This window comes from Stigmatopora argus, chromosome 23 (assembly GCF_051989625.1).
Source record: "Stigmatopora argus isolate UIUO_Sarg chromosome 23, RoL_Sarg_1.0, whole genome shotgun sequence".
Lineage (NCBI taxonomy): Eukaryota > Metazoa > Chordata > Actinopteri > Syngnathiformes > Syngnathidae > Stigmatopora > Stigmatopora argus.
This window is the reverse complement of record NC_135409.1, coordinates 5034853-5053191: the sequence shown is the minus strand read 5'-3', so window position 1 is coordinate 5053191 and position 18339 is coordinate 5034853. Positions and strand designations below refer to the sequence as shown.

The 18339-nt window shown below is 43.5% G+C and overlaps 2 protein-coding genes across 6 annotated transcripts; both read right to left on the bottom strand.

Moving 5' to 3' along the window:
• Positions 1 to 62: 62 nt before the first annotated feature.
• LOC144069265 (peptidyl-prolyl cis-trans isomerase FKBP3-like) lies at positions 63 to 4034 on the bottom strand. Its single transcript, XM_077594517.1, has 5 exons — positions 3943 to 4034; positions 1327 to 1492; positions 1058 to 1135; positions 437 to 502; positions 63 to 354 (listed from the first exon to the last, which is right to left on the bottom strand). The coding sequence occupies exons 1-4, from the start codon at positions 4032 to 4034 to the stop codon at positions 452 to 454; spliced, it is 387 nt and encodes a 128-aa protein (XP_077450643.1). The 3' UTR covers positions 63 to 354; positions 437 to 451.
• Positions 2744 to 18164, bottom strand: usp15 (ubiquitin specific peptidase 15). 5 transcript variants are annotated; one of them, XM_077594001.1, is made up of 22 exons: positions 18047 to 18164; positions 17415 to 17542; positions 16879 to 17009; positions 15017 to 15143; positions 14794 to 14939; positions 14664 to 14725; positions 14310 to 14399; positions 10521 to 10668; positions 9850 to 10023; positions 9616 to 9774; positions 9310 to 9534; positions 9146 to 9229; positions 7813 to 7907; positions 7525 to 7713; positions 6403 to 6521; positions 5999 to 6280; positions 5851 to 5921; positions 5667 to 5782; positions 5207 to 5356; positions 5006 to 5109; positions 4844 to 4932; positions 2744 to 4366 (listed from the first exon to the last, which is right to left on the bottom strand). In XM_077594001.1, exons 1-22 carry the CDS (start codon positions 18133 to 18135, stop codon positions 4088 to 4090), a joined length of 3057 nt encoding a protein of 1018 aa, XP_077450127.1. In that variant the 5' UTR covers positions 18136 to 18164; the 3' UTR covers positions 2744 to 4087. The 5 variants fall into 5 exon arrangements, 4 of the variants coding, with proteins under 4 accessions (XP_077450127.1, XP_077450128.1, XP_077450129.1 ...); XM_077594002.1 differs by lacking the exon at positions 14310 to 14399; XM_077594003.1 differs by lacking the exons at positions 14664 to 14725; positions 14794 to 14939; positions 15017 to 15143; ... (1 more) ...; positions 17415 to 17542; positions 18047 to 18164 and adding an exon at positions 10791 to 10978 and having other exon boundaries at positions 14310 to 14657.
• Between the last annotated feature and the right edge of the window lie 175 nt (positions 18165 to 18339).

The window sequence follows — 18339 nt, the reverse complement described above, 5'->3', positions numbered from 1 at the left end:
TTTCCCACAAAATGAGGTAATTCGCATAGATCTTCCAGCATTTAAAGATGAGGTGGTGTTTCCATTGATGAATCTCTTGGCACTGGATGGAATTCTGGGGAGAAAAAAAAGGTCAAAGCACAATAGACTAAGTCCAACATTAAAAAAAAAATAGACTGGGGCCAGTTAGGTCAAAAGATTTGACAAAAACAACACTAAGTTAGGTTTTACCAACATCAGCAGGACCCATCTCTCCTTTCAGATGTGGTGGGAGATATGGAAAACATACTGGATAGGGGCCCTCAAGATGTTGGTGTCAACACCACGCTCCAAAGTCATCTTCCTTTAGCGTTGATTTGGTAAACTTGGGTGGACCTTGAAGAGAAGCAAAATAGAGTATTTTTAGTACACATGACATGAAAATAATAAATCAAATAACCTGAAAAACAGGTCTTGCGTCATACACGACTTCTTAGGTCTTGTAGATTTGGACAGCTTCCACCATCTCCGTGGCTTTAAACCTCTGCAAAACACCACAGCATGATTATGTCATTGCTTATTTAACCATTTTGATGCACAAATGACTTTCAATCAAAAAAAATAAATACGTCTCACAAAGCTCTTAGACGGAGGAAAAATGGTTGTTTTAACGAGTCAAAAATGACCCCTGCGCTACGGTTGAATGAATGTCTCGCTTAGGTTTTGTCAAAACCACAATTAAAAATCAAAAGGTCCAAGCCCTGAAGTCTTCCTTTAGGAAAGGGAAGGGCAAAAGTATATACGTATTCTAGAAGTGTACTGTTTATTCCTTACACCTCCACTTGATGGCACTAGTGTGGGTGTGAGTTAGCCACACAGGATCTTGCTATTAAAAATCAACGCCAACCCAGTTAAAGTGTCTTCATTCAAAATTGGTGTATCATGATGCTAAACAAGCTAATTTAGGAAAGCCGTGAACACTGGTCGCTGATATCTAAACATTACTGCGACAACAAAATTTCCCGAATACGGGATGAATAAAGTTATCCAATCCAATTACACGGGTAGAGGAATTAGAAGCTATTAAAAAAAGACTCACTTTGCCGACAAACTGCTCCTTTTTGTCCGTTATGGCCACATTCTTGATGTTTCCCAGCAGTCTGTCCTCGTTGAGGGACTGAAACACACAATGGAAGGGTTTCTTTTTAAACATTAAGAGCAATAGGTGATGCAATGTAGCCAACTTGCTAGCAAACATTTGTGTTTGCATCCACGTCGGGGCTACATCACGCCAATGAAGCACGTTCCCGTCAAAAAGCACTCTTGAAATGAGAACTGGGGCTACGAAATCCCCAAAAGACAAAGTACCGAACGCGCTGCATTGTCCTGGAAGAAGTTTGTCGGGTCTTTCTTCGGGAAATCGTCAATTCTGAGCAGCTCAGCAGTCCAACGCGCCCAGCCTCCGGCGGATCCGCCATTTTGAAAAATGGCGGCGGTATTTTGAACTCTGACCACAGCCACGCCTCGGCCACGCCTATTACACATAGACACCAAAAAAAAGAGATCGTTTTCATCATAGAGTGCATTAGTCAGGGGGCTGGGGCTGCAAATACTTTTAGGTTGGGCATTAATACTTCAAAACAAATACATACATTGTTTTCATAATAACGTACTGTAAATACTTTTTGGTTGGGCTTTAATACTTTAAGATACAATATTGCACATTATGAACTTTGCGGTGACATGCACTTCAGTGTTTGTTTTTGACTTCTAAGGTTACATACTTGGATATGCTTTTTCAATTGGGCTTCATTTGGCTAAAGCAGGGGTGTCAAACATACGGCCCGCGGGCCGGAATCGGCCCCCAAGGAGGTTCGATCAGGCCCGCAGGATAATTTGAAAGTGGAAAAAATGCATAAAAGACATGGAATTAATATTTTTAATTCGCTGCAATTCATGGATTATCCGCTAAGGGGCGCACTCTTTCCATCAGAGTAAAGACAAGCCGCATCACTGAGACAGACTGAAAACAGCAGCAACTCCATCAATTTTCAGTATGTATTGTATGTGTATGTATGTTTCATGTATGAAGTTTACAGATTTACAGGACAGGCGAACACTTTCTTCATTACACATTTAAAATCACTCTCCTTAGTTTGTAAGGTGCACGCAGGGATTACATTTAGATTTTATATGCGTATGTGTAAGTGGTTTAAAAATTCCTTTCTTTAAAAGTCTCATTTAATCTTAAAGTGCATTACTATATTTTCAGTACCAATTAAAGTTTTGTGCCTTTGTACAATCAGTGGGATCAGTTGCAATGCATATTTGTGAATGATAAAAGTCAATTGCACATTTGTCTAAGGAAATATGAGGTGTTTCATGAAATGTTTTGTAAAAGGATAGTTCATAAAATTTCAATATTTTCCTAATGTTCTTGTGCTTCTTTACACCAAAACAAAGGAAAGACATGATATTTGGGTTATTTATAGCAGAGCATGGTATAATTTTAATGGTCCGGCCCACTTGACATCTCCCTAGGCCGTATGTGGCCCACGATGCCAAATGAGTTTGACACCCCTGGCTTAGAGTAATAGTAATAACAAGAAGCTAACCTAGAAGTGAGCGCAAAAAAAATGGCGACCTCTCAACACAACTTTATTGAAGATTGTGTATATAAATACACATGCACATTTTCAAATGTAAACTCAAGTGCAGTCAAACCTGGCAACCCACTCCCTTCTCATGCAAGGAAGCCTAAATCATTTCTTTTGTACAAAACAAACCAAAAAAAAAGCCTGCTCTTACTAGGCTTTTTAAATACTATATTGTTTTCTTATTAAATGCATACATATAAATAAATATACTTTTATCAAATGTGCACTCACAGAGTGAACTCTTATGTACAAATCCGGTACGAGTCTACTGTAGCGGGCGAGAAGCACACAGACACGCCAAATGCCTCTCGATTAAAAAAATAAAATAAAAAAATAATATAAAATGAAAAAATAAAAAAATAAAATAAAATAAAATGAAAAAATAAATATAAAATGAAAAAAATCAAAATAAAATGAAAAAATCAAAATAAAATGAAAAAATAAATATAATTAAATATAAAATGAAAAAATAATAGAACAAAATAACATAAAATAACAAAATAAAATACAACAAAATAAAATAAAAAAGAATAAAGCCACGCTCCACCATGGAGAATAAACGCCTCGCCAATGGAGGAGTATCCACTTAGCGGTGATCCCGAAAAACGGCAAAAAGGAAAAAGGCAATGGCGTGTGTGGTCGGTGCCGACTTTGCATACATTCGGGCCCAAAAACGAGTCAAAAATGGACATTCAAGTGTGTTCAAAGGGGGAAACAAGTGTGTGAGCGTAACATTTAAGGCTGAACACACACGCGCACACACACACACACAAGCTCGCTCTCACACACACACACGTCAACACTCCAAAGCATCCATTGAAGACACCGTTCCTCTAGAATTCACTCATCTATGGCACGTCCCGTTTTGAAATGAGCGAACGAGGTCACAAAAGAGGCGAAATTTGGCCAAAACTGAAAAAGGCTTTAAAATCAAATTCATGTCACATTCATTTCTGAACGAAGGAGTATTAGACACACCCAAAGAAAGAAAGCCAGATGAAATTCCCAATATTATGATCATGCCAGATCAAGACAAGAAAAGTCGTCATATTAACTTAGCACGGCTAAGTTGTGATAGCGTGACTTGACGTAGTTTAACATACTGTGCGTTACGCCTGTTAAAGGAACGACATAGCCATTTTTTTCTCCCCTCATTGTCCACGGTACCGGACTACTGTCTCAACATGAAAGAAGTGGATGGAGCTGGATTGTGCAAGTTAGCGATGCTAATATCCGGTGTTTGCCGTGTCTCAAAATGGCAACTTCTCTCTCTCTCCCGAGATAAAAACAGCTCACTCGTACTCGTCTTTCGGACACACGTGCAAACCCACGAGCGATTCCGCCCGGAATTCCCAGCGGTACCGCCAAAGTGACGCCCGCTTTTGGCTCGGCCGGGCGAGCCCGGCGCCTGTTAGCCATGCCGTTGAGTCCATATGGCTTGAGATGGAAAGATTTGTTCACTCTTTCTTTCGTCAGTTGGCGATCATGGCGACATCTGGGGCGGGCGCTTCTTCCTCCTCGGCATTCTTGGGGCGCCGTTTCTCAACGTTGTCGCCCGCGGCCAACGAGGTGTTTTGCTCATCATCATCCTCTTCTTCCTCCTCCTCCTCCTCCTCCTCCTCATCTTCTTCTTCTACTTGGTCGTCCTCTTCTTCTCCCTTGTCCTCCTCCTTCTCACGGTCAAGGGCAAAGTAGCCAGTGCCTTTGACGGTGTCCTGTCGCTGGTAGAAGAGCACGTAGCCCGCTTTGGACTGCACATGTGGAGCAGAGTGGAGCCATGAGGTAAGAAATTTGGATTGGTCTCCCCCCGCTACGAACCGCTTGACCGTTTGATGCCTTTTTACAGTCTACACGCGCTGAGGAAAAAAAAATGAACTGCGAGTTGACATTCGAGACGTCAAGTGGTTGCAATGAATCGCTTGAAACTCAGGCTGCTTCATTTTAGGATGTTCAGATTTTTTTCCTTCTTCGCGATAAAAGTGTCTCTATTACAAAATATTTCATGCAGCCAGTTGAGGAAAAATGTCAACATATATTTGATCTATTTTTTTAGTAACTTGTCTTTAATTCAGAGCATAAACGTAGAAAAGTTTGCACTTTTGCTGAGCTGGTGTTTTTCCCCCCGGCCTTAAATAAACTAGTGAAAAATTGAAGGCCTGGCTAAAGAACATTTAAGATTACATTCAGACTGTTTCCGCATTAAACAGGCCAGGAATGCATGCACTCACCACAATTTGATCCTCGCTGGCAGGCGACACGTTGCCGTCGTCAAAGTTGTACCACTTTCCATCCTCCGTGTTTTTGGCGTAAGCGGTATCTGGGCCGGAAGGGGACGGGACATTAAATGGCACATTTGGCTCATTCACCGTGTTAAAAAAAGCGACGCTCACAGTGGCCTCCGCCCATGCCGCCGTAGTGGTTGGACACGGCGATCAGGTCGTAGCGACACGGTCCGCTGTTGGGGTTGATCAGGAATTCGGACATATCTAAATCACTACGGAGGGGGGAGGAAAAATTGAATGTAAACTACCTGTGCTTTGAACTTTGGAAATTTTGATGGAAAAATGGCAAAGGTGAGCCGTCACTTGTACCTGAGTGGGAAGTCGACAAGGGAGTCTAGTTTATCTCTCATGTAGCGACTATAGGAGAACCTTTTCAAATGGACCACTAGCACTGGAGGCAGGGACCACAGGTCCAGCTTTTTTGTGGCTTGCTGGTGCTGCTTGCAATTTGGACAGTACCTGTGGAAACATGCAGATGGAGAGCAGTTGATTAAAAAGAATCAAAATCAAAATATGTGACAATTGGGAAGAGTCCAATCCTAGCTTAAAGCTAAAAAAATAAAACCCCAAAAATGTGACAATTGGCAAATGTCAATTGGAAAATGTGACAACTGGCAAATGAGTCAATTGGCAAAGGAGTCAACTGGCAAATGAGTCAATTGTTAAATGAGTCAATTGCCAAATGAGTCAATTGCCAAATGAGTAAATTGGCAAATGTGACAATTGGCAAATGAGTCCAATCCTAGCATAAAGCTAATCATCCAATTACCAAGGGTCCTCAGCTCCCAATTTCTCCTTGGTGGTAAAAAGTTCAATGCAGTCTTTTAATTTGAAGTAAGCCTTCTTCTGTGGTTTGTACTCCATGCTTTCGTGTTTGTCAAAGTCCTAGATGAAAACAGGTGTTACTTCCCGGAAGAGGAGAATGGCCTTGGCCTTGGCCATCTAGGTTTTACCTCCACGACCGTGTCATCAAAGTACTTCTCTTTCATCCGGGGTTCCCAATCCAAAGAGAGGTAAGAGCGATCTGGAAATGGAAAAAAAACAACTTTCCCGAGTCATTCGTTCCCAAAAATATTTGAGATCGGACTCGGAGCTACCTACCGTTGAGCCGCAAGTGTCCCTCATCGAAGCGGATCTGCCTGCTGTCCTCCTTAATGAGCGAGAAGTCTGATTTTCCCATGTTATTGAGCTGGAATGTGAAAAGTCTCTTTTTGCCGTGCCCGACGGCGCGAAGGCCCTTGGTGGAATTGTGCGGCGCCACCACGCCGTTCTCCAGCTCGTTGTCCCCGCCCACCGAGTCCTCGGATTGGCTGTTGTCGTTCTCGGACGGCGGCTCTTGATCCTGACTGGACTCGTCGTCCTGCTCGTCAGTCTCCATCTCGCCTAGATTATAAAAAAAAACATTGACATCAAATGTTTTCCCGGCCTGTACCGAAAACAATGGTTACTTCCGTTAGCTTGTCAAATTTCCGTGTATCCAAGCCGTGTTTGTTCGAATGACTCACTTGGCGAGCCTTCTTCCGAAACGCCATTGGTAGCATTGCCATTGACGGCGTGTTGCTTGATCGACTGAGTCTCTTCGCGGTCGTCCTCGTCTTCCACGACAGAAGATCTCACAAACCGACTGCAAACCAAGATGACTTTCATTTGCCAGGAATCAGAGAAAAGCATTCAAAAATGCTCTACAGTGGTACCTCGAGATACGAGTTTAATTCGTTCCGGGACTGAGTTCGTATTTCGATTTTCTCGTAACTCAAACGAACATTTCCCATTGAAATGAACTAAAAACAAATTCATTCGTTCCAACCCTCTGAAAAAACACCAAAAACAGGATATTGGATGCGATTTTTTTTTAATTTGTTCTAATTTGCCATCTATTAACAAAGTATCAAATAACTAGTGGTTTAATAGTATACTAAAATGTGTTTAATAGAACTAAAATTAGACAGATTTCGCGGAGGGTAGGGGGGGATATTTTTGCACGGCAACGCGCTCATAACATAGCAACAAATTTAAATGAACTTGGATTACAATGCAGACACTCAAAAATATGTTTAATCTAACCTTACACTAAACTTAATTCTAATTTTGTTTTAAATTTTTATACCTTTCTTCTCCCGGCCAGGTTGGCTCTATTTGCCCCGCCTCCACCCTGAGTTTCAGATGCAACCTATCGAGGGCTGTTTGCTTTTGTATTACCTTCAAAATATTTGCACGCAAATGTCCTCACAATAGGATAACGCACAACCACTTGCCAATGAGTAGTAGTATATATAATTCTCGTATTAGCGATCGCCTTGCCATTCGCACTGACTAACGGGAAAAAGAAAACACTGAAAAAAAAATGCAACGCTCCGCCCAGTGCTCGTAGAGACATTACACGAGTGAGTTACAACGGGAAAGACAGTGGCCATGATGTTCTTATGAGCAGCCTCTCACATCCGCTGTCTGCTCGTATATCAAAATTTGTCTCGTATCTCAAGATAAATATTTGCCCAAAATTTTACTCGTATCTCAAATTTCTTGTATGTCGAGGTACCACTGTATTTGGAACACTTATTTGTCATTATCTTGGCTTCGTGTCGACAGAGCGTGGTTAGTCTTAACGCGAGGGCGTCCAAACCCACCAGAGGCGCAGTAGCAGCATGTTGTAGAGTTTGTCCTCGTTGAGGGTCCTCGGCACAGCGATAAGGAAAGGCTGTCCGAAAAGCGGCGTGCTGCTTTGGTTGTATCCCGACTGTTTGTACTTTTCTCTCAGGTGCACCGGGATGACCACGTGGTCCGTGTCTTCCACCCGGTTCACTGCCACCTCAAACCTACAGTTAAGAGACTTCAATTTAATATACACGACGGTACTACTTGGTCGTAGGGGAGTCCGGAGCGTTTGCGTGATGTAGAAATACCACCACACTCACACGAAAATATCGTCTCTCTCCATGATGCTGCTGAGGTTGTCGTTGGTAGCGAAGATCCGGTGGAAACGGTGACTGTAGATGTCTGTTACGATCATCTAAGAGTGAACAGCAAACCAGTTGTGTTAAACTTCTCTTCCCTTTCATTCATATGAAAAAATAAACAACAACAAAATACATGTAGGAACTAACAACCTAGCGAGAATGTATTATCCGTATCCAGGACTTCTCTAGATGGTCCATTATAGAACAAAGTACATAATGGATTTAAATCAGTGGTGTGCCGTCAGCGCCTTCAAGGCCTTCTTTGGTGGCCGAAGAAATATCTGAATCACAGACTGATGTTAATTATATTTTGTCCATGAATACTTATTAAATAATTCCAAATTGTCTGTTAGCTTCCTTTCATTGCTTTCCCCCCTGGTTGCACTGCTTCCAGATGTGTTTTCATATTGAAGCATTTAACCAATCACATTTCAGCCATTATTGATTGCCAGGGTCCAAAATCTGCCTCAAGGCCTTCACAATCAGTTCTGCAGGCTTTGCTGCATTAAACAAGCGTCGATAAGACTGTTGCTTTAACCAATCAGAATTCGATTTGGTGACACCAAGGCCTTCTCGCAGGCGTAGGGATATGTCATCACTTTCACCAACTATGATTGGCTAGTGATAGAGTGGACGAGCCAGAGCTACCAAACTGTATTTAGAGCGAGCTGCACAAGCAAATATATTGTTATGTTGATTTAAAGCAATTTTCAAGACAGACTTTTCAAGAAAAAAAAACTGGACATCATTAAGAAAGGGTGGACAACTCCAAAGGAAGCAAGCCTGTCACAACCGGGAACGAACATTTTCAGCACTAAATCGAATAAAAACGTATGCCAAAAATACGACAGGACAGGCTCGACTTTCAGCATTAGCTTCGATGGCGATAGAAAAGGAGGATCAATATTGTGTACAGGTAAAGATGATTTTTGGTGAGTAAAATATGGCTATATTCCTAAATAATATTTCAATTGTATGAGGTTATTATTGATTATTTTTTATGTGTCACAGCTGTAGCTGCAGTAGAGGTTTTATAGCCATAAAATAGTTTTTGCTGAAGGCGTCACTAGGAAATGCACGGACCGCCACTGATTTAAATGAAGGTTGACGATTTGGTGGCAAATAAAAATAGTTCATCCTTGAGACTTCTGGTCCAATAACAAGGACAAATGTGCTGCGTCGTTCGGGTTGTGCGAGCGAGTACACTTTAAATGATTAAATGTCGACGCGACGGTGGAAAAGGTCAGCGTTTTAACGTGACGGCTCCTTACGACGTTTGGAATGTCCGTACCTTTTCCGCGGGCACTCCAGACGGACTGGAGAGGGACACGCACAGGTCCGAGATGCATCCCACCTTTGGCACGGTCAGTTTGTACTGAAATGAAAAGGCTACGTTACATGTGAGCCGGCACATGGCGAAGGCGTGAAAGACCTTCTGTCGGTGGCCAAGGTTACCTGCGTGGGTTTGGCTAGAGGATCCAATCGGACCAGGTAAACCTCCAGGGTGCGTTCCTTTTTCATGGGCAGGGGCAACGTCAAATAGCAGAAAGGATCGAATGTCACGGACACCTTGAAGCATAAAGGGCACACCAAGGTGGATTTGAAAAGGCCGTGAAAGATGTCTACGATGATGGAGTCGTTCCTTTTGACGTGGCTTTCCCAAGCCTCCTCGGCCACCACCTGCGAGGGAATATGGGAATGCGTTTTGGTGGGGGGACGAAAGGAGGAAACGGACGGACGCCCCTGGGCGTGGCTCCCGACCTTATCGGCTCGGCCATTAGCATCCTTTAGCTGGATGTACGGCTTTTTCCTGATGCGGTTCAAGTCCTCGTGAAGACCGTCCAGGAGAAAGGCCAGCAGTTCGTGAGAGTCTTGCTGCTGGTAGCCTGAGAATTGAGGGGCAAAGCGGCCCACTTGGGTCTGCGGTAGAAGGGAATCGAGTCAACGCCGACATAATCGAGATGAACAGATTTTTTTTCCTGGCGCTCGTCCCACCTTGAAAGGCCTCGGCGTAACGTAGCTGTATTTACAAGACCAGAGCTGCTTAATGAGCTCGGCGTAGGCTCGGGCAATCTCTCCCTTCATTCCCAGAGGGTTGTCGACATTCAGCTCGCTGGTGTACTCGTCTTTCAGGAAGTAGTCGGTCAGGGGTGGGATATTACTTAAACACTGAGGACGACGAGAAGCACAGAGTGGGTGGATTTCATTAAGATTTGTCAGGTCGGCGTAGGACACGTGTGTCAAAGTGGCGGCCCGGGGGCCAAATCTGGCGCGCCGCATCATTTTGTGTGGCCCGGGAAAGTCAATCATGAGTGCCGACTTTCTGTTTTAGGATCAAATTAAAATGAAGTGTATAGATGTATATTCAATTTCCTGATTTTCCCCTTTTAAATCAGTAATTGTAATTTTTTAATCATTTTTTTCTGTGTTTTTAGTTCATAAACCATTTTGTAAAATCTAAAAATATATTTTAAAAAGCTAAAATAAACATTGTTTTAGATATATAAAACACGGAATATTAAGGGCTTTTAATCCAGTTCTTTTAATCCAAATCCAAAACTAAATATTATATCTAAAATGGTCCGGCCCACATGAAATCGAGATGACGTTAACGCAGCCCGCGAACCAACCCAAGTCTGACACCCTTGGCGTAGGACATGCCCTACCTGCACTGCAGAGTTCATGAAGCACGTGTTGCCCAGGTTAGCCAGACCACACAGGCCAGCATGCTCGCTCGGTCGGCTCAGTTCCGAGTAGTCGTAGCTCTTGCTGTAAGTGTGGTAAGACGGGAGCCCGAAGGTTGAATTCTTCACACTGCAATAAAAAAATACAAAAAAAAACAAGCTTAGGAGACATTTGGAAGGTGAGCAAAGATCAACACAACTTTAGCAGTTGACAAAAGCCATGGACACCAAGTACGCCTGCAGAAAGCAGACCTCTCGGAGGGCCGCGAGCCGGCGTCGCCACTTTTCGAGACCGCTGCGATGGCGGTGGAGGCGCCAGCCTCACAGTTCAGCACTCTGTGGTCCACCCTCCTGCTGTCCAGCTCTACCGCTTCAGGCCTCAGGCACCACCAGCAACACAGGAGCATGACATCTCAGCCCCACCCTGGCCCACATTTCTCCTGGAAACCCCAAGAACTTTTAAGTCCAGACCCTGGAGCGGGACAAATCGGGCTCCATCTTCAGCCGAAGCGTGTCACTGGTATCAGTTGACACAGATTCCAAATACGGTTCCCACAGTCAACCACAGACCCAAAAAAAAAAGGCCAAGCTAAACTTTTGTCTTTCGCTTCGAAAGCAAGCAAAATATCTAGCGCTTATTTTCCTCCTCCTGTCTCCTGTCCCGCCATCTCGTCTCCGGTACCTCCCTCCGGCCTGCCTGCTGCTCGAATGCTACCGGCGGATATTTATAGCAGCGGCGAGGATGCTCGAGAGAGGAACTGCCACCGAAGCTAGAGGTGCAGAGAGCGAGTGTGCGGCGCGGTGGAGGGGAGGGGGGAGGAATGGAGTGAAAGAGGGGCTCAGGGTTGGAGGTAAAAAAAAAAAAAAAAGAAGCCAATCGACTGCTTCCAGCTGAGGCTGCAGTATTCACAAGCCTGACGCTTCCTGTAAAAATGTAGATTGAAGCGTGGGTTTACTTTGCGTACGCGCCTTCAGGGTCAGATGCTCTTTAGTATTCCTTGGTTGTCATACGATAGCTTTTAGAAAGCGGCGTTGGACTAAGATCAACTACAACCTAAGGAAAGTGCCATTTTTGATGACACCGGCGTGGACAATAAGTACTCTGAAGGTCACTTGCCGGCGAGAACAAAAAGTACAGTGGTACCTCGACATACGAGTGGCCCGACATACGAGAAATTTGAGATACGAGTCAAATTTCGGGAAAATATTTATCTTGAGATGCGAGACAAATTTTGATATACGAACAGACAGATGCTGCTCATAAGAACATCATGGACTCAGTCTTTCTGGTCGCAACTCCCTCTTTGTAATGTCTCTGAGAGCACTGGGCGGAGTGTTGCATTTTTCAGTGTTTTTTTCCCCGTTAGTTAGTGCGAATGGCGGAGCTTGTTCGCTAATACGAGAGGAGTATAGACTACTTCTCGTTGGCAAGTGGTCGTGCGTTATCCTATTGTGAGGAGATTTGTGTGCATCATTTTTGGAATATTTTGAAGGGAATACAAAGTTTAGCATCTGAAACTCAGTGTGGAGGCGGGGCAAACAGAGCCAACCCGGCCGGGAGAAGAAAGGTATACAAATGTAAAACAAAATTAGACTCGAGTTTAGTGTAAGGTTAGATTAAACTTATTTTTGAGTGTGTCTGCATCGTAATCCAAGTTCATTTCAATTTGTTTGTTATGTTACGAGCGCGTTACCGTGCAAAAATTCTCTCTCCCCCTTCGAAACCTGTATAATTTTAGTACTATTAAACACATTTTAGTAATATTAAACCACTACTTATTTGATACTTTGCTAATAGATGGCAAATTAGAACAAATAAAAATGTTTTTCCAATCCAATCGAATTAAGCTCGTATCTCGAGGTACCACTGTACTCTGAACGCCACTTGCCGGCGAGAACCTGTGCACGGTGCCGAGTTTGAGGAAAAAGAGAAAGGACAGTGAGGAAGGAGATGTAGCATGACGGGGACCCTCCCTCCATCCATCATCACGGGGAAAATAAAGTGTATTACGTCATGCTGGACCATTACGCAGGACAAAGACAGGCAGGCCACATGCATAATTTAGAAGTCATGGTGGCGCTCCAGAATTGCTTGCGATAAATTGGATTAAAATGAAAGCGGAAATGAAAGGGCAAATTTTATGATGCTACTTTGTTACTACGTTGTTTAGGGACAACCTAAAAAAATGTCGAAATTCACTTTTTGGAACTTCTTAACTGTAAATATTGAAGTTTTTGGGAAAATTGATTTGGCAATGTGTGGCAATATTACATTGCAATATTCTCGTATCGATTGGAAATGGGTTTTAGGTGAAAATAATAGGTGGCCTTACACACTAGACGTTGCCACTCAGCCCAAGGGCCATAATATGTACTAATCATGCTTGGCCTCAGGAGAGAGCTATTTCCCAGCTCAGGTCCAATATTAACTAAATAGTACAGTGGTAACTCGACATACGAGTGGCCCGACATATTAGCAATTCGAGATACGAGTAAAATTTTGGGCAAATATTTATCTTGAGATACGAGTAAAATTTCGGGCAAATATTTATCTTCAGATACGAGTAAAATTTCGGGCAAATATTTATCTTGACATACCAGACAAATTTTGATATACGAGCAGACAGCGGACGTGAGATGCTGCTCATAACAACATCATGGGCATTGTCTCTCTCCCCGCAACTCCCTCGTGTAATGTCTCTGGTCGCAACTCCCTCTTTGTAATGTCTCTGCGAGCACTGGGTGGAGCGTTGCATTTTTTCAGTGTTTTTTTTTCCCCTGTTAGTCAGTGCGAATGGCGTATATACTACTTCTCGTTGGCAAGTGGTCGTGCGTTATCCTATTGTGAGGACATGTGTGTGCATCATTTTGGGAATATTTTGAAGGGAATACCAACTCAAACAACCCTCGATATTGACTGAAAGTCAGTGTAGAGGCGGGGCAAAAAGAGCCAACCCGGGAGAAGAAAGGTATCAAACTTTAGTACAAAATTAGAATTAAGTTTAGTGTTAGGTTCGATTAAACTATTTTTTTAGTGTCTGCATCGTAATCAAAGTTCATTTAAATTTGTTTATGTTATGTTGCGAGCGCGTTGCCGTGCAAAAAGTCTCCCACCCCCCGTCCCTCTCTCTACCCTCCGCGAAATACGTATAATTTTAGTACTATTAAACACATTTTAGTAATATTAAACCACTAGCTGTGTTACTTTGTTAATAGATAGCGAATTAGAACAAATAAAACTTTTTTTCCAATCCAATATCCTCTTTTGGGTGTTTTTTCAAAGGGTTGGAACAAATTAATTTGTTTTTAGTTCATTTCAATGGGAAACGTTCGTTTGAGTTACGAGAAAATCGACATATGATCTCAGTCCTGGAACGAATTAAGCTCGTATCTCGAGGTACCATTGTACTAATTTAATATGTGGACCGTAACTGCCCAAACAAGAACACATTTTCTACCTGGACAGAAGTGTTGCACAACAGCAATGATTTGACAAAGCACGCCACACTGGATCCGGGCCATTAACTCCTACATATAAATGCTAACTAGAATTCCCAGAGGCACCAGTAGACCAACTGGCAATCGAATTCCAAAGAAATCAATCACACCATTCCCTCCCGTCAACCAACAATTGCACACTTCACACTAAGGAATGTTTTTTCAGCCAATCCTGAGGAAAAGTGTCCACTCTAACGAAGGGTGATGGAAATTTAAGACTAAATTGTGATGTCACACATGCATCTGCACCCTTTGGCTACAACTAGGCCTTACTTCCTGCTGTTGAAGCTGCTGTTATGATTGTTTGTGGGAGATGAAGGCGAGATCTTTGGCAAAGCAGAGAGATTGGAAGAGCCGGATGACCTTGGAGAAGATAAAAGAATAGATCATGAGTTAGCAGAAGGGGAAAAAAATAGCTGCAGAAAAATGCTGAATGAATCAAAATAAAAGCCAGGATGTGTCAGCAATGCCGCAAAATTAAGTCAGAGGAGAATGCCAAAAGGATCCGCAAATGATGGTTTAAACATGGTTTGCTGTGAACTTGTTAATGGGGCCAAGGCGTTAAAGGGTTTCTGTGGAAAACCAAAGCTTTGCTCTCGATAAGATAGAAGCCACGACTGCTCTCACTTGGGTGCGTCCGAGCCTCGGGGCCAGGAGCCATCTTCGTTCTTTTGCTCGATCACGAGAACCTGCGGGAGACGATGCAAAAGAAAATGCTCGGCGCTGACAGACGACAGGATGGTTCCAGCTGAAATACCTGTCCTTGGAACAGTCCGGCGTCTTGGATGGTGCTGTCGGGCTTGTTGAGGGGTTCAAAAGTGTTCCTCAGGTACCGGTTCCAAAGTCTGGTTTCCTTCTCATCGGGGATGCTGAAGAGTTTCCGCATTTCTTTCTCGATTAAGTCTGCGAGAGAGAGCATCAAAAATGAGAATACGTCTTTGGTGGCGCTCAAACAGACTGTTAAAAATGCTACCACTTACCTAATGTGTCAGCCTTGCTAAAGCGCCTGGTGATCACATTGTCCATGTTGCTATCCTCGCACAGCTTCAGTTCTGTTAGGTACACCTCCACCTTGTAGTGCTTCACAAACATACCGTGCTCCACCACCTTGAAAGCACAAAAACCTGATATTAGCCTAAATATTTCAATGTACCATATTTTCACGACTATAAGGCGCACATAAAAGATTTAAATTTCCTCCAAAATAGACAGGGCGCCTTATAATCCAGTGCGCTTTATATATGGACCAATACTAAAATTGTTATCACCATAAAATACAATAAATCAGTCGATAGGGTACACCATCCTCTACAGCTCTCACAACTACAGCAAGCAGCCCCGACTCTAATATTTTGCCGTAGAACAAGTACTGCGCAGTGACTGCTGGGATATATAGTTCTTTTGTCAATACACCCAATGGATTGTGGCCTGGCGATCAACACAGCTTTACGAAGCATGGAAGACAGCGTTGGAATAGTTACACTAGCTACTAGCTAGCTACTATTTGCAAATGGATTGTGGCCTGGCGATCGGCATCAACACAGCTTTACGAAGCATGGAAGACAGCGTTGGAATAGTTACGCTAGCTACTATTTGTGAATGGATTGTGGCCGCCTGGACAAACGTATAAAACTCAGCATTTTCGATGACTCATTTGGAAAATTGTTCAATTCGGACACAGACAATGAGGACTTTGATGGATTTGTGGGTGATGATGATGTGAGTACATTGTAAAATGGCTAAAGAAAGTACAACCGAACTCAGTTTTGCTTCCGTTGCCTTTTTAAAAACGTGTTTTTAGCGTGTGTCCGTATGTTTAAGCTGGTGTATGTTTTGCCATGCCTGGCTGCGTCTTTAAAAACGGTGCGTCCTTTGTGTGTGTAAAATACAGAAATAGCACTTGTTACTGACACTGCGGCTAAAAATTGATTCGCCGTATAGTCGTGAAAATACGGTACATAAATACACGATTGATTTCTCAGCACCCAAAGCTCAAATATCTAGCTTAACATTTAGAGCTTGTGTCACGGCTGCCGTTTAGCACGGTCAAGAGAACTAGGCCGAAATTAGCAGCACCTTGTGGAAACAGCTGAGGGCTAGCAGCCTATTTATTTCAACATGGCTACGACACGTACACACGCTTGAATTCATATTCCAAGTGTAGCGACTTGGCAAACGTCCGTCGGGAATGTAAACAGCACACCGGCTCCAATTGAAAACTTTTCAAAAGTCCTAGCGTCCGGGAAAAGTTGTTGGCGAGCAGAACCCCTCAAATCCGGACTTTTTACGCCCCCCCCCTTCCCGATGACGCCCTCGACTTCAGCGTGACCTCACCAGGCCTCGCTCCTCATCTGATAAAACGACAAGAGGACAAGCACGCGGCCGGTGCTAGCTATAAAAAGCGCGACATTTTATTGACTGGAGTCCTAGCGGGTGCGCTCTTCGGCGCTAAAAAACACCCAAACCGGGATGGTGACTCCACCAGATAAATTAAAAGGATGATGAACCTCCTGCATGTTGTGCCTCGTAGCTCGCTCCATGTAGCTTTCCAGTCATCCAGAATCATGCCTGAAAATAGAAACCCTTGGGCCACTTGATACATCCCCGCGCATACATGGTCAAGTGGGAGGAGTCAAAGACCGCGGGGAGGGAGGGCGACACATCGGCAGCCATGATAGCATGACTAGCTAAATGTGCAGGTTGCATTTGAGAATGGCAGAATGGCAAAGTCATTTTATTTTCCCCTCATTCTATGAACAAAAATATGACACGCACCTAAGAATGGCTGCTATTAAAATGGCCTATTACGGTACACGTCATCTGATATTTTGCCGAGTCATACCTTGCGCGCGATTGCTTCCTGGCCATCCGTCAGCCCGTACCAGCTGACCATCTTATTCCAGCCGTCTGTGGGGACCAGGATGTAGTCAAGCTCGTCAATAAGATTTTCCTTGATGGCCAAAACATCCCTATCTAGGAATTAAGGGGCAAAAAAAAACATTGAGCATGACAGACAACAACAACACGCCCCGACAATAAGCACAAAACACAAAGAATGCTGTGAAAAGAGTGTTAACAATGCCATTTGTAACGGGTTGCCAGAACGACACGTGTCGGTGCTTTAGAAGGCTGGCAGGCCGTTTTCTAGCACTACAAAATAAAGATTAAAAATATGTTAAGCGCAATGCAGACATCTTACGATCGATACACACACAAAAACTGGCCCAGCTCTCTGACGTTGGTTTGATGAAACTGGATTTTATGTTTGTACCTTTTTGGAGGACTCTACATTGAAGTATTGTTGTTCAATGGCTAACAACACAAATTTCACAATTTTGTCATTCAGTACGGAAGAAGGCAAGTGAACAACCGTCTCACCTCGTAGAAGTCCCGAATTATCAACGGCTCCAGGGTAGACAATTTGGTCACCCATTTGATATTTGTCCCAACTGTCAAATCCCACATATTTCTTCCACTGTTTGAACCAGTGACTGTCTACCAAGTACCTGAAATGAGGGCAAAACAAGTCAGATTTGACGAGTTCTTGGATAGTACGTTTAAAGTGTAGGTATCTAAACTTTAGTAAACATTAGTTTAAAGGAAGTACAGAGTTGAGCTAAGCTTACTCAATCAGTGGCCAGCTGGCACTGTGATTTTGACAGGTGCATAATATAGTGACTCAGTACTAATCAAGTCGGATCCACTGACAGCTTCGGCGTTAGCTCAAGTCGGGCTAATCAATAGCGTCTTCGATTAAAATTAATCCCCGCAGTCGTTTTATGAATTAAAAATTATGGGAAAACATCATGACTGGGGAATAAAATGAGTTTAATGTGTGGCACTCTACGGTCGATAACTGACATACATTAGGCAGACAGGCTAACTCGAAGCTAACTGTCAACACCGCCCCGTTTTCGTCACTTTTGCCCTCCTTCGTGGCTTCGACAGCAACGTGGGAGGCAAGCGGGGACAACGCGAAGCTTTGATAGTGTCTTCGAGTTCATTCTTACCAAGTGTCGCCTTTTTTTAATGGCGTTTTCATCAGTGCCGCGACCTCTGCTCTCTGAGTTTCCAGATCGGCCGCTCCTCCTTCCGCCATCTTTCCTCAGTCATGCCCCGGTGGATGATGGGAAAAGACGGGAGGGGGGGGGGCGGTGTTTCGGAAGCACGTTAGGCTTGCGAGGGGGTCACGTGTTTGGTTTAGCCAATCAAACACTAGGAAAACAAAAGAAATAAATCCAATCAAATATTATTTTTAAAATGATATAAATCATTTTTTTGTTAATCATGTAACTGAGGAATG

What these genes read in the sequence shown, in the direction of transcription:
- LOC144069265 (XM_077594517.1), bottom strand. Translation starts at nt 4,034, where the DNA reads ATGGCTAACAGGCGCCGGGCTCGCCCGGCCGAGCCAAAAGCGGGCGTC. An exon ending in AGGACAATGCAGCGCGTTCG is followed by an intron (nt 1,136 to 1,326) that starts GTACTTTGTCTT and finishes TGTGTGTTTCAG; the next exon opens with TCCCTCAACGAGGACAGACT. An exon ending in AGGAGCAGTTTGTCGGCAAA is followed by an intron (nt 503 to 1,057) that starts GTGAGTCTTTTT and finishes GGTGTTTTGCAG; the next exon opens with AGGTTTAAAGCCACGGAGAT.
- usp15 (XM_077594001.1), bottom strand. Translation starts at nt 18,135, where the DNA reads ATGGCGGAAGGAGGAGCGGCCGATCTGGAAACTCAGAGAGCAGAGGTC. An exon ending in TAATTCGGGACTTCTACGAG is followed by an intron (nt 17,010 to 17,414) that starts GTGAGACGGTTG and finishes CTTAATTCCTAG; the next exon opens with ATAGGGATGTTTTGGCCATC. An exon ending in GGGACACTTGCGGCTCAACG is followed by an intron (nt 5,922 to 5,998) that starts GTAGGTAGCTCC and finishes TTCCATTTCCAG; the next exon opens with ATCGCTCTTACCTCTCTTTG.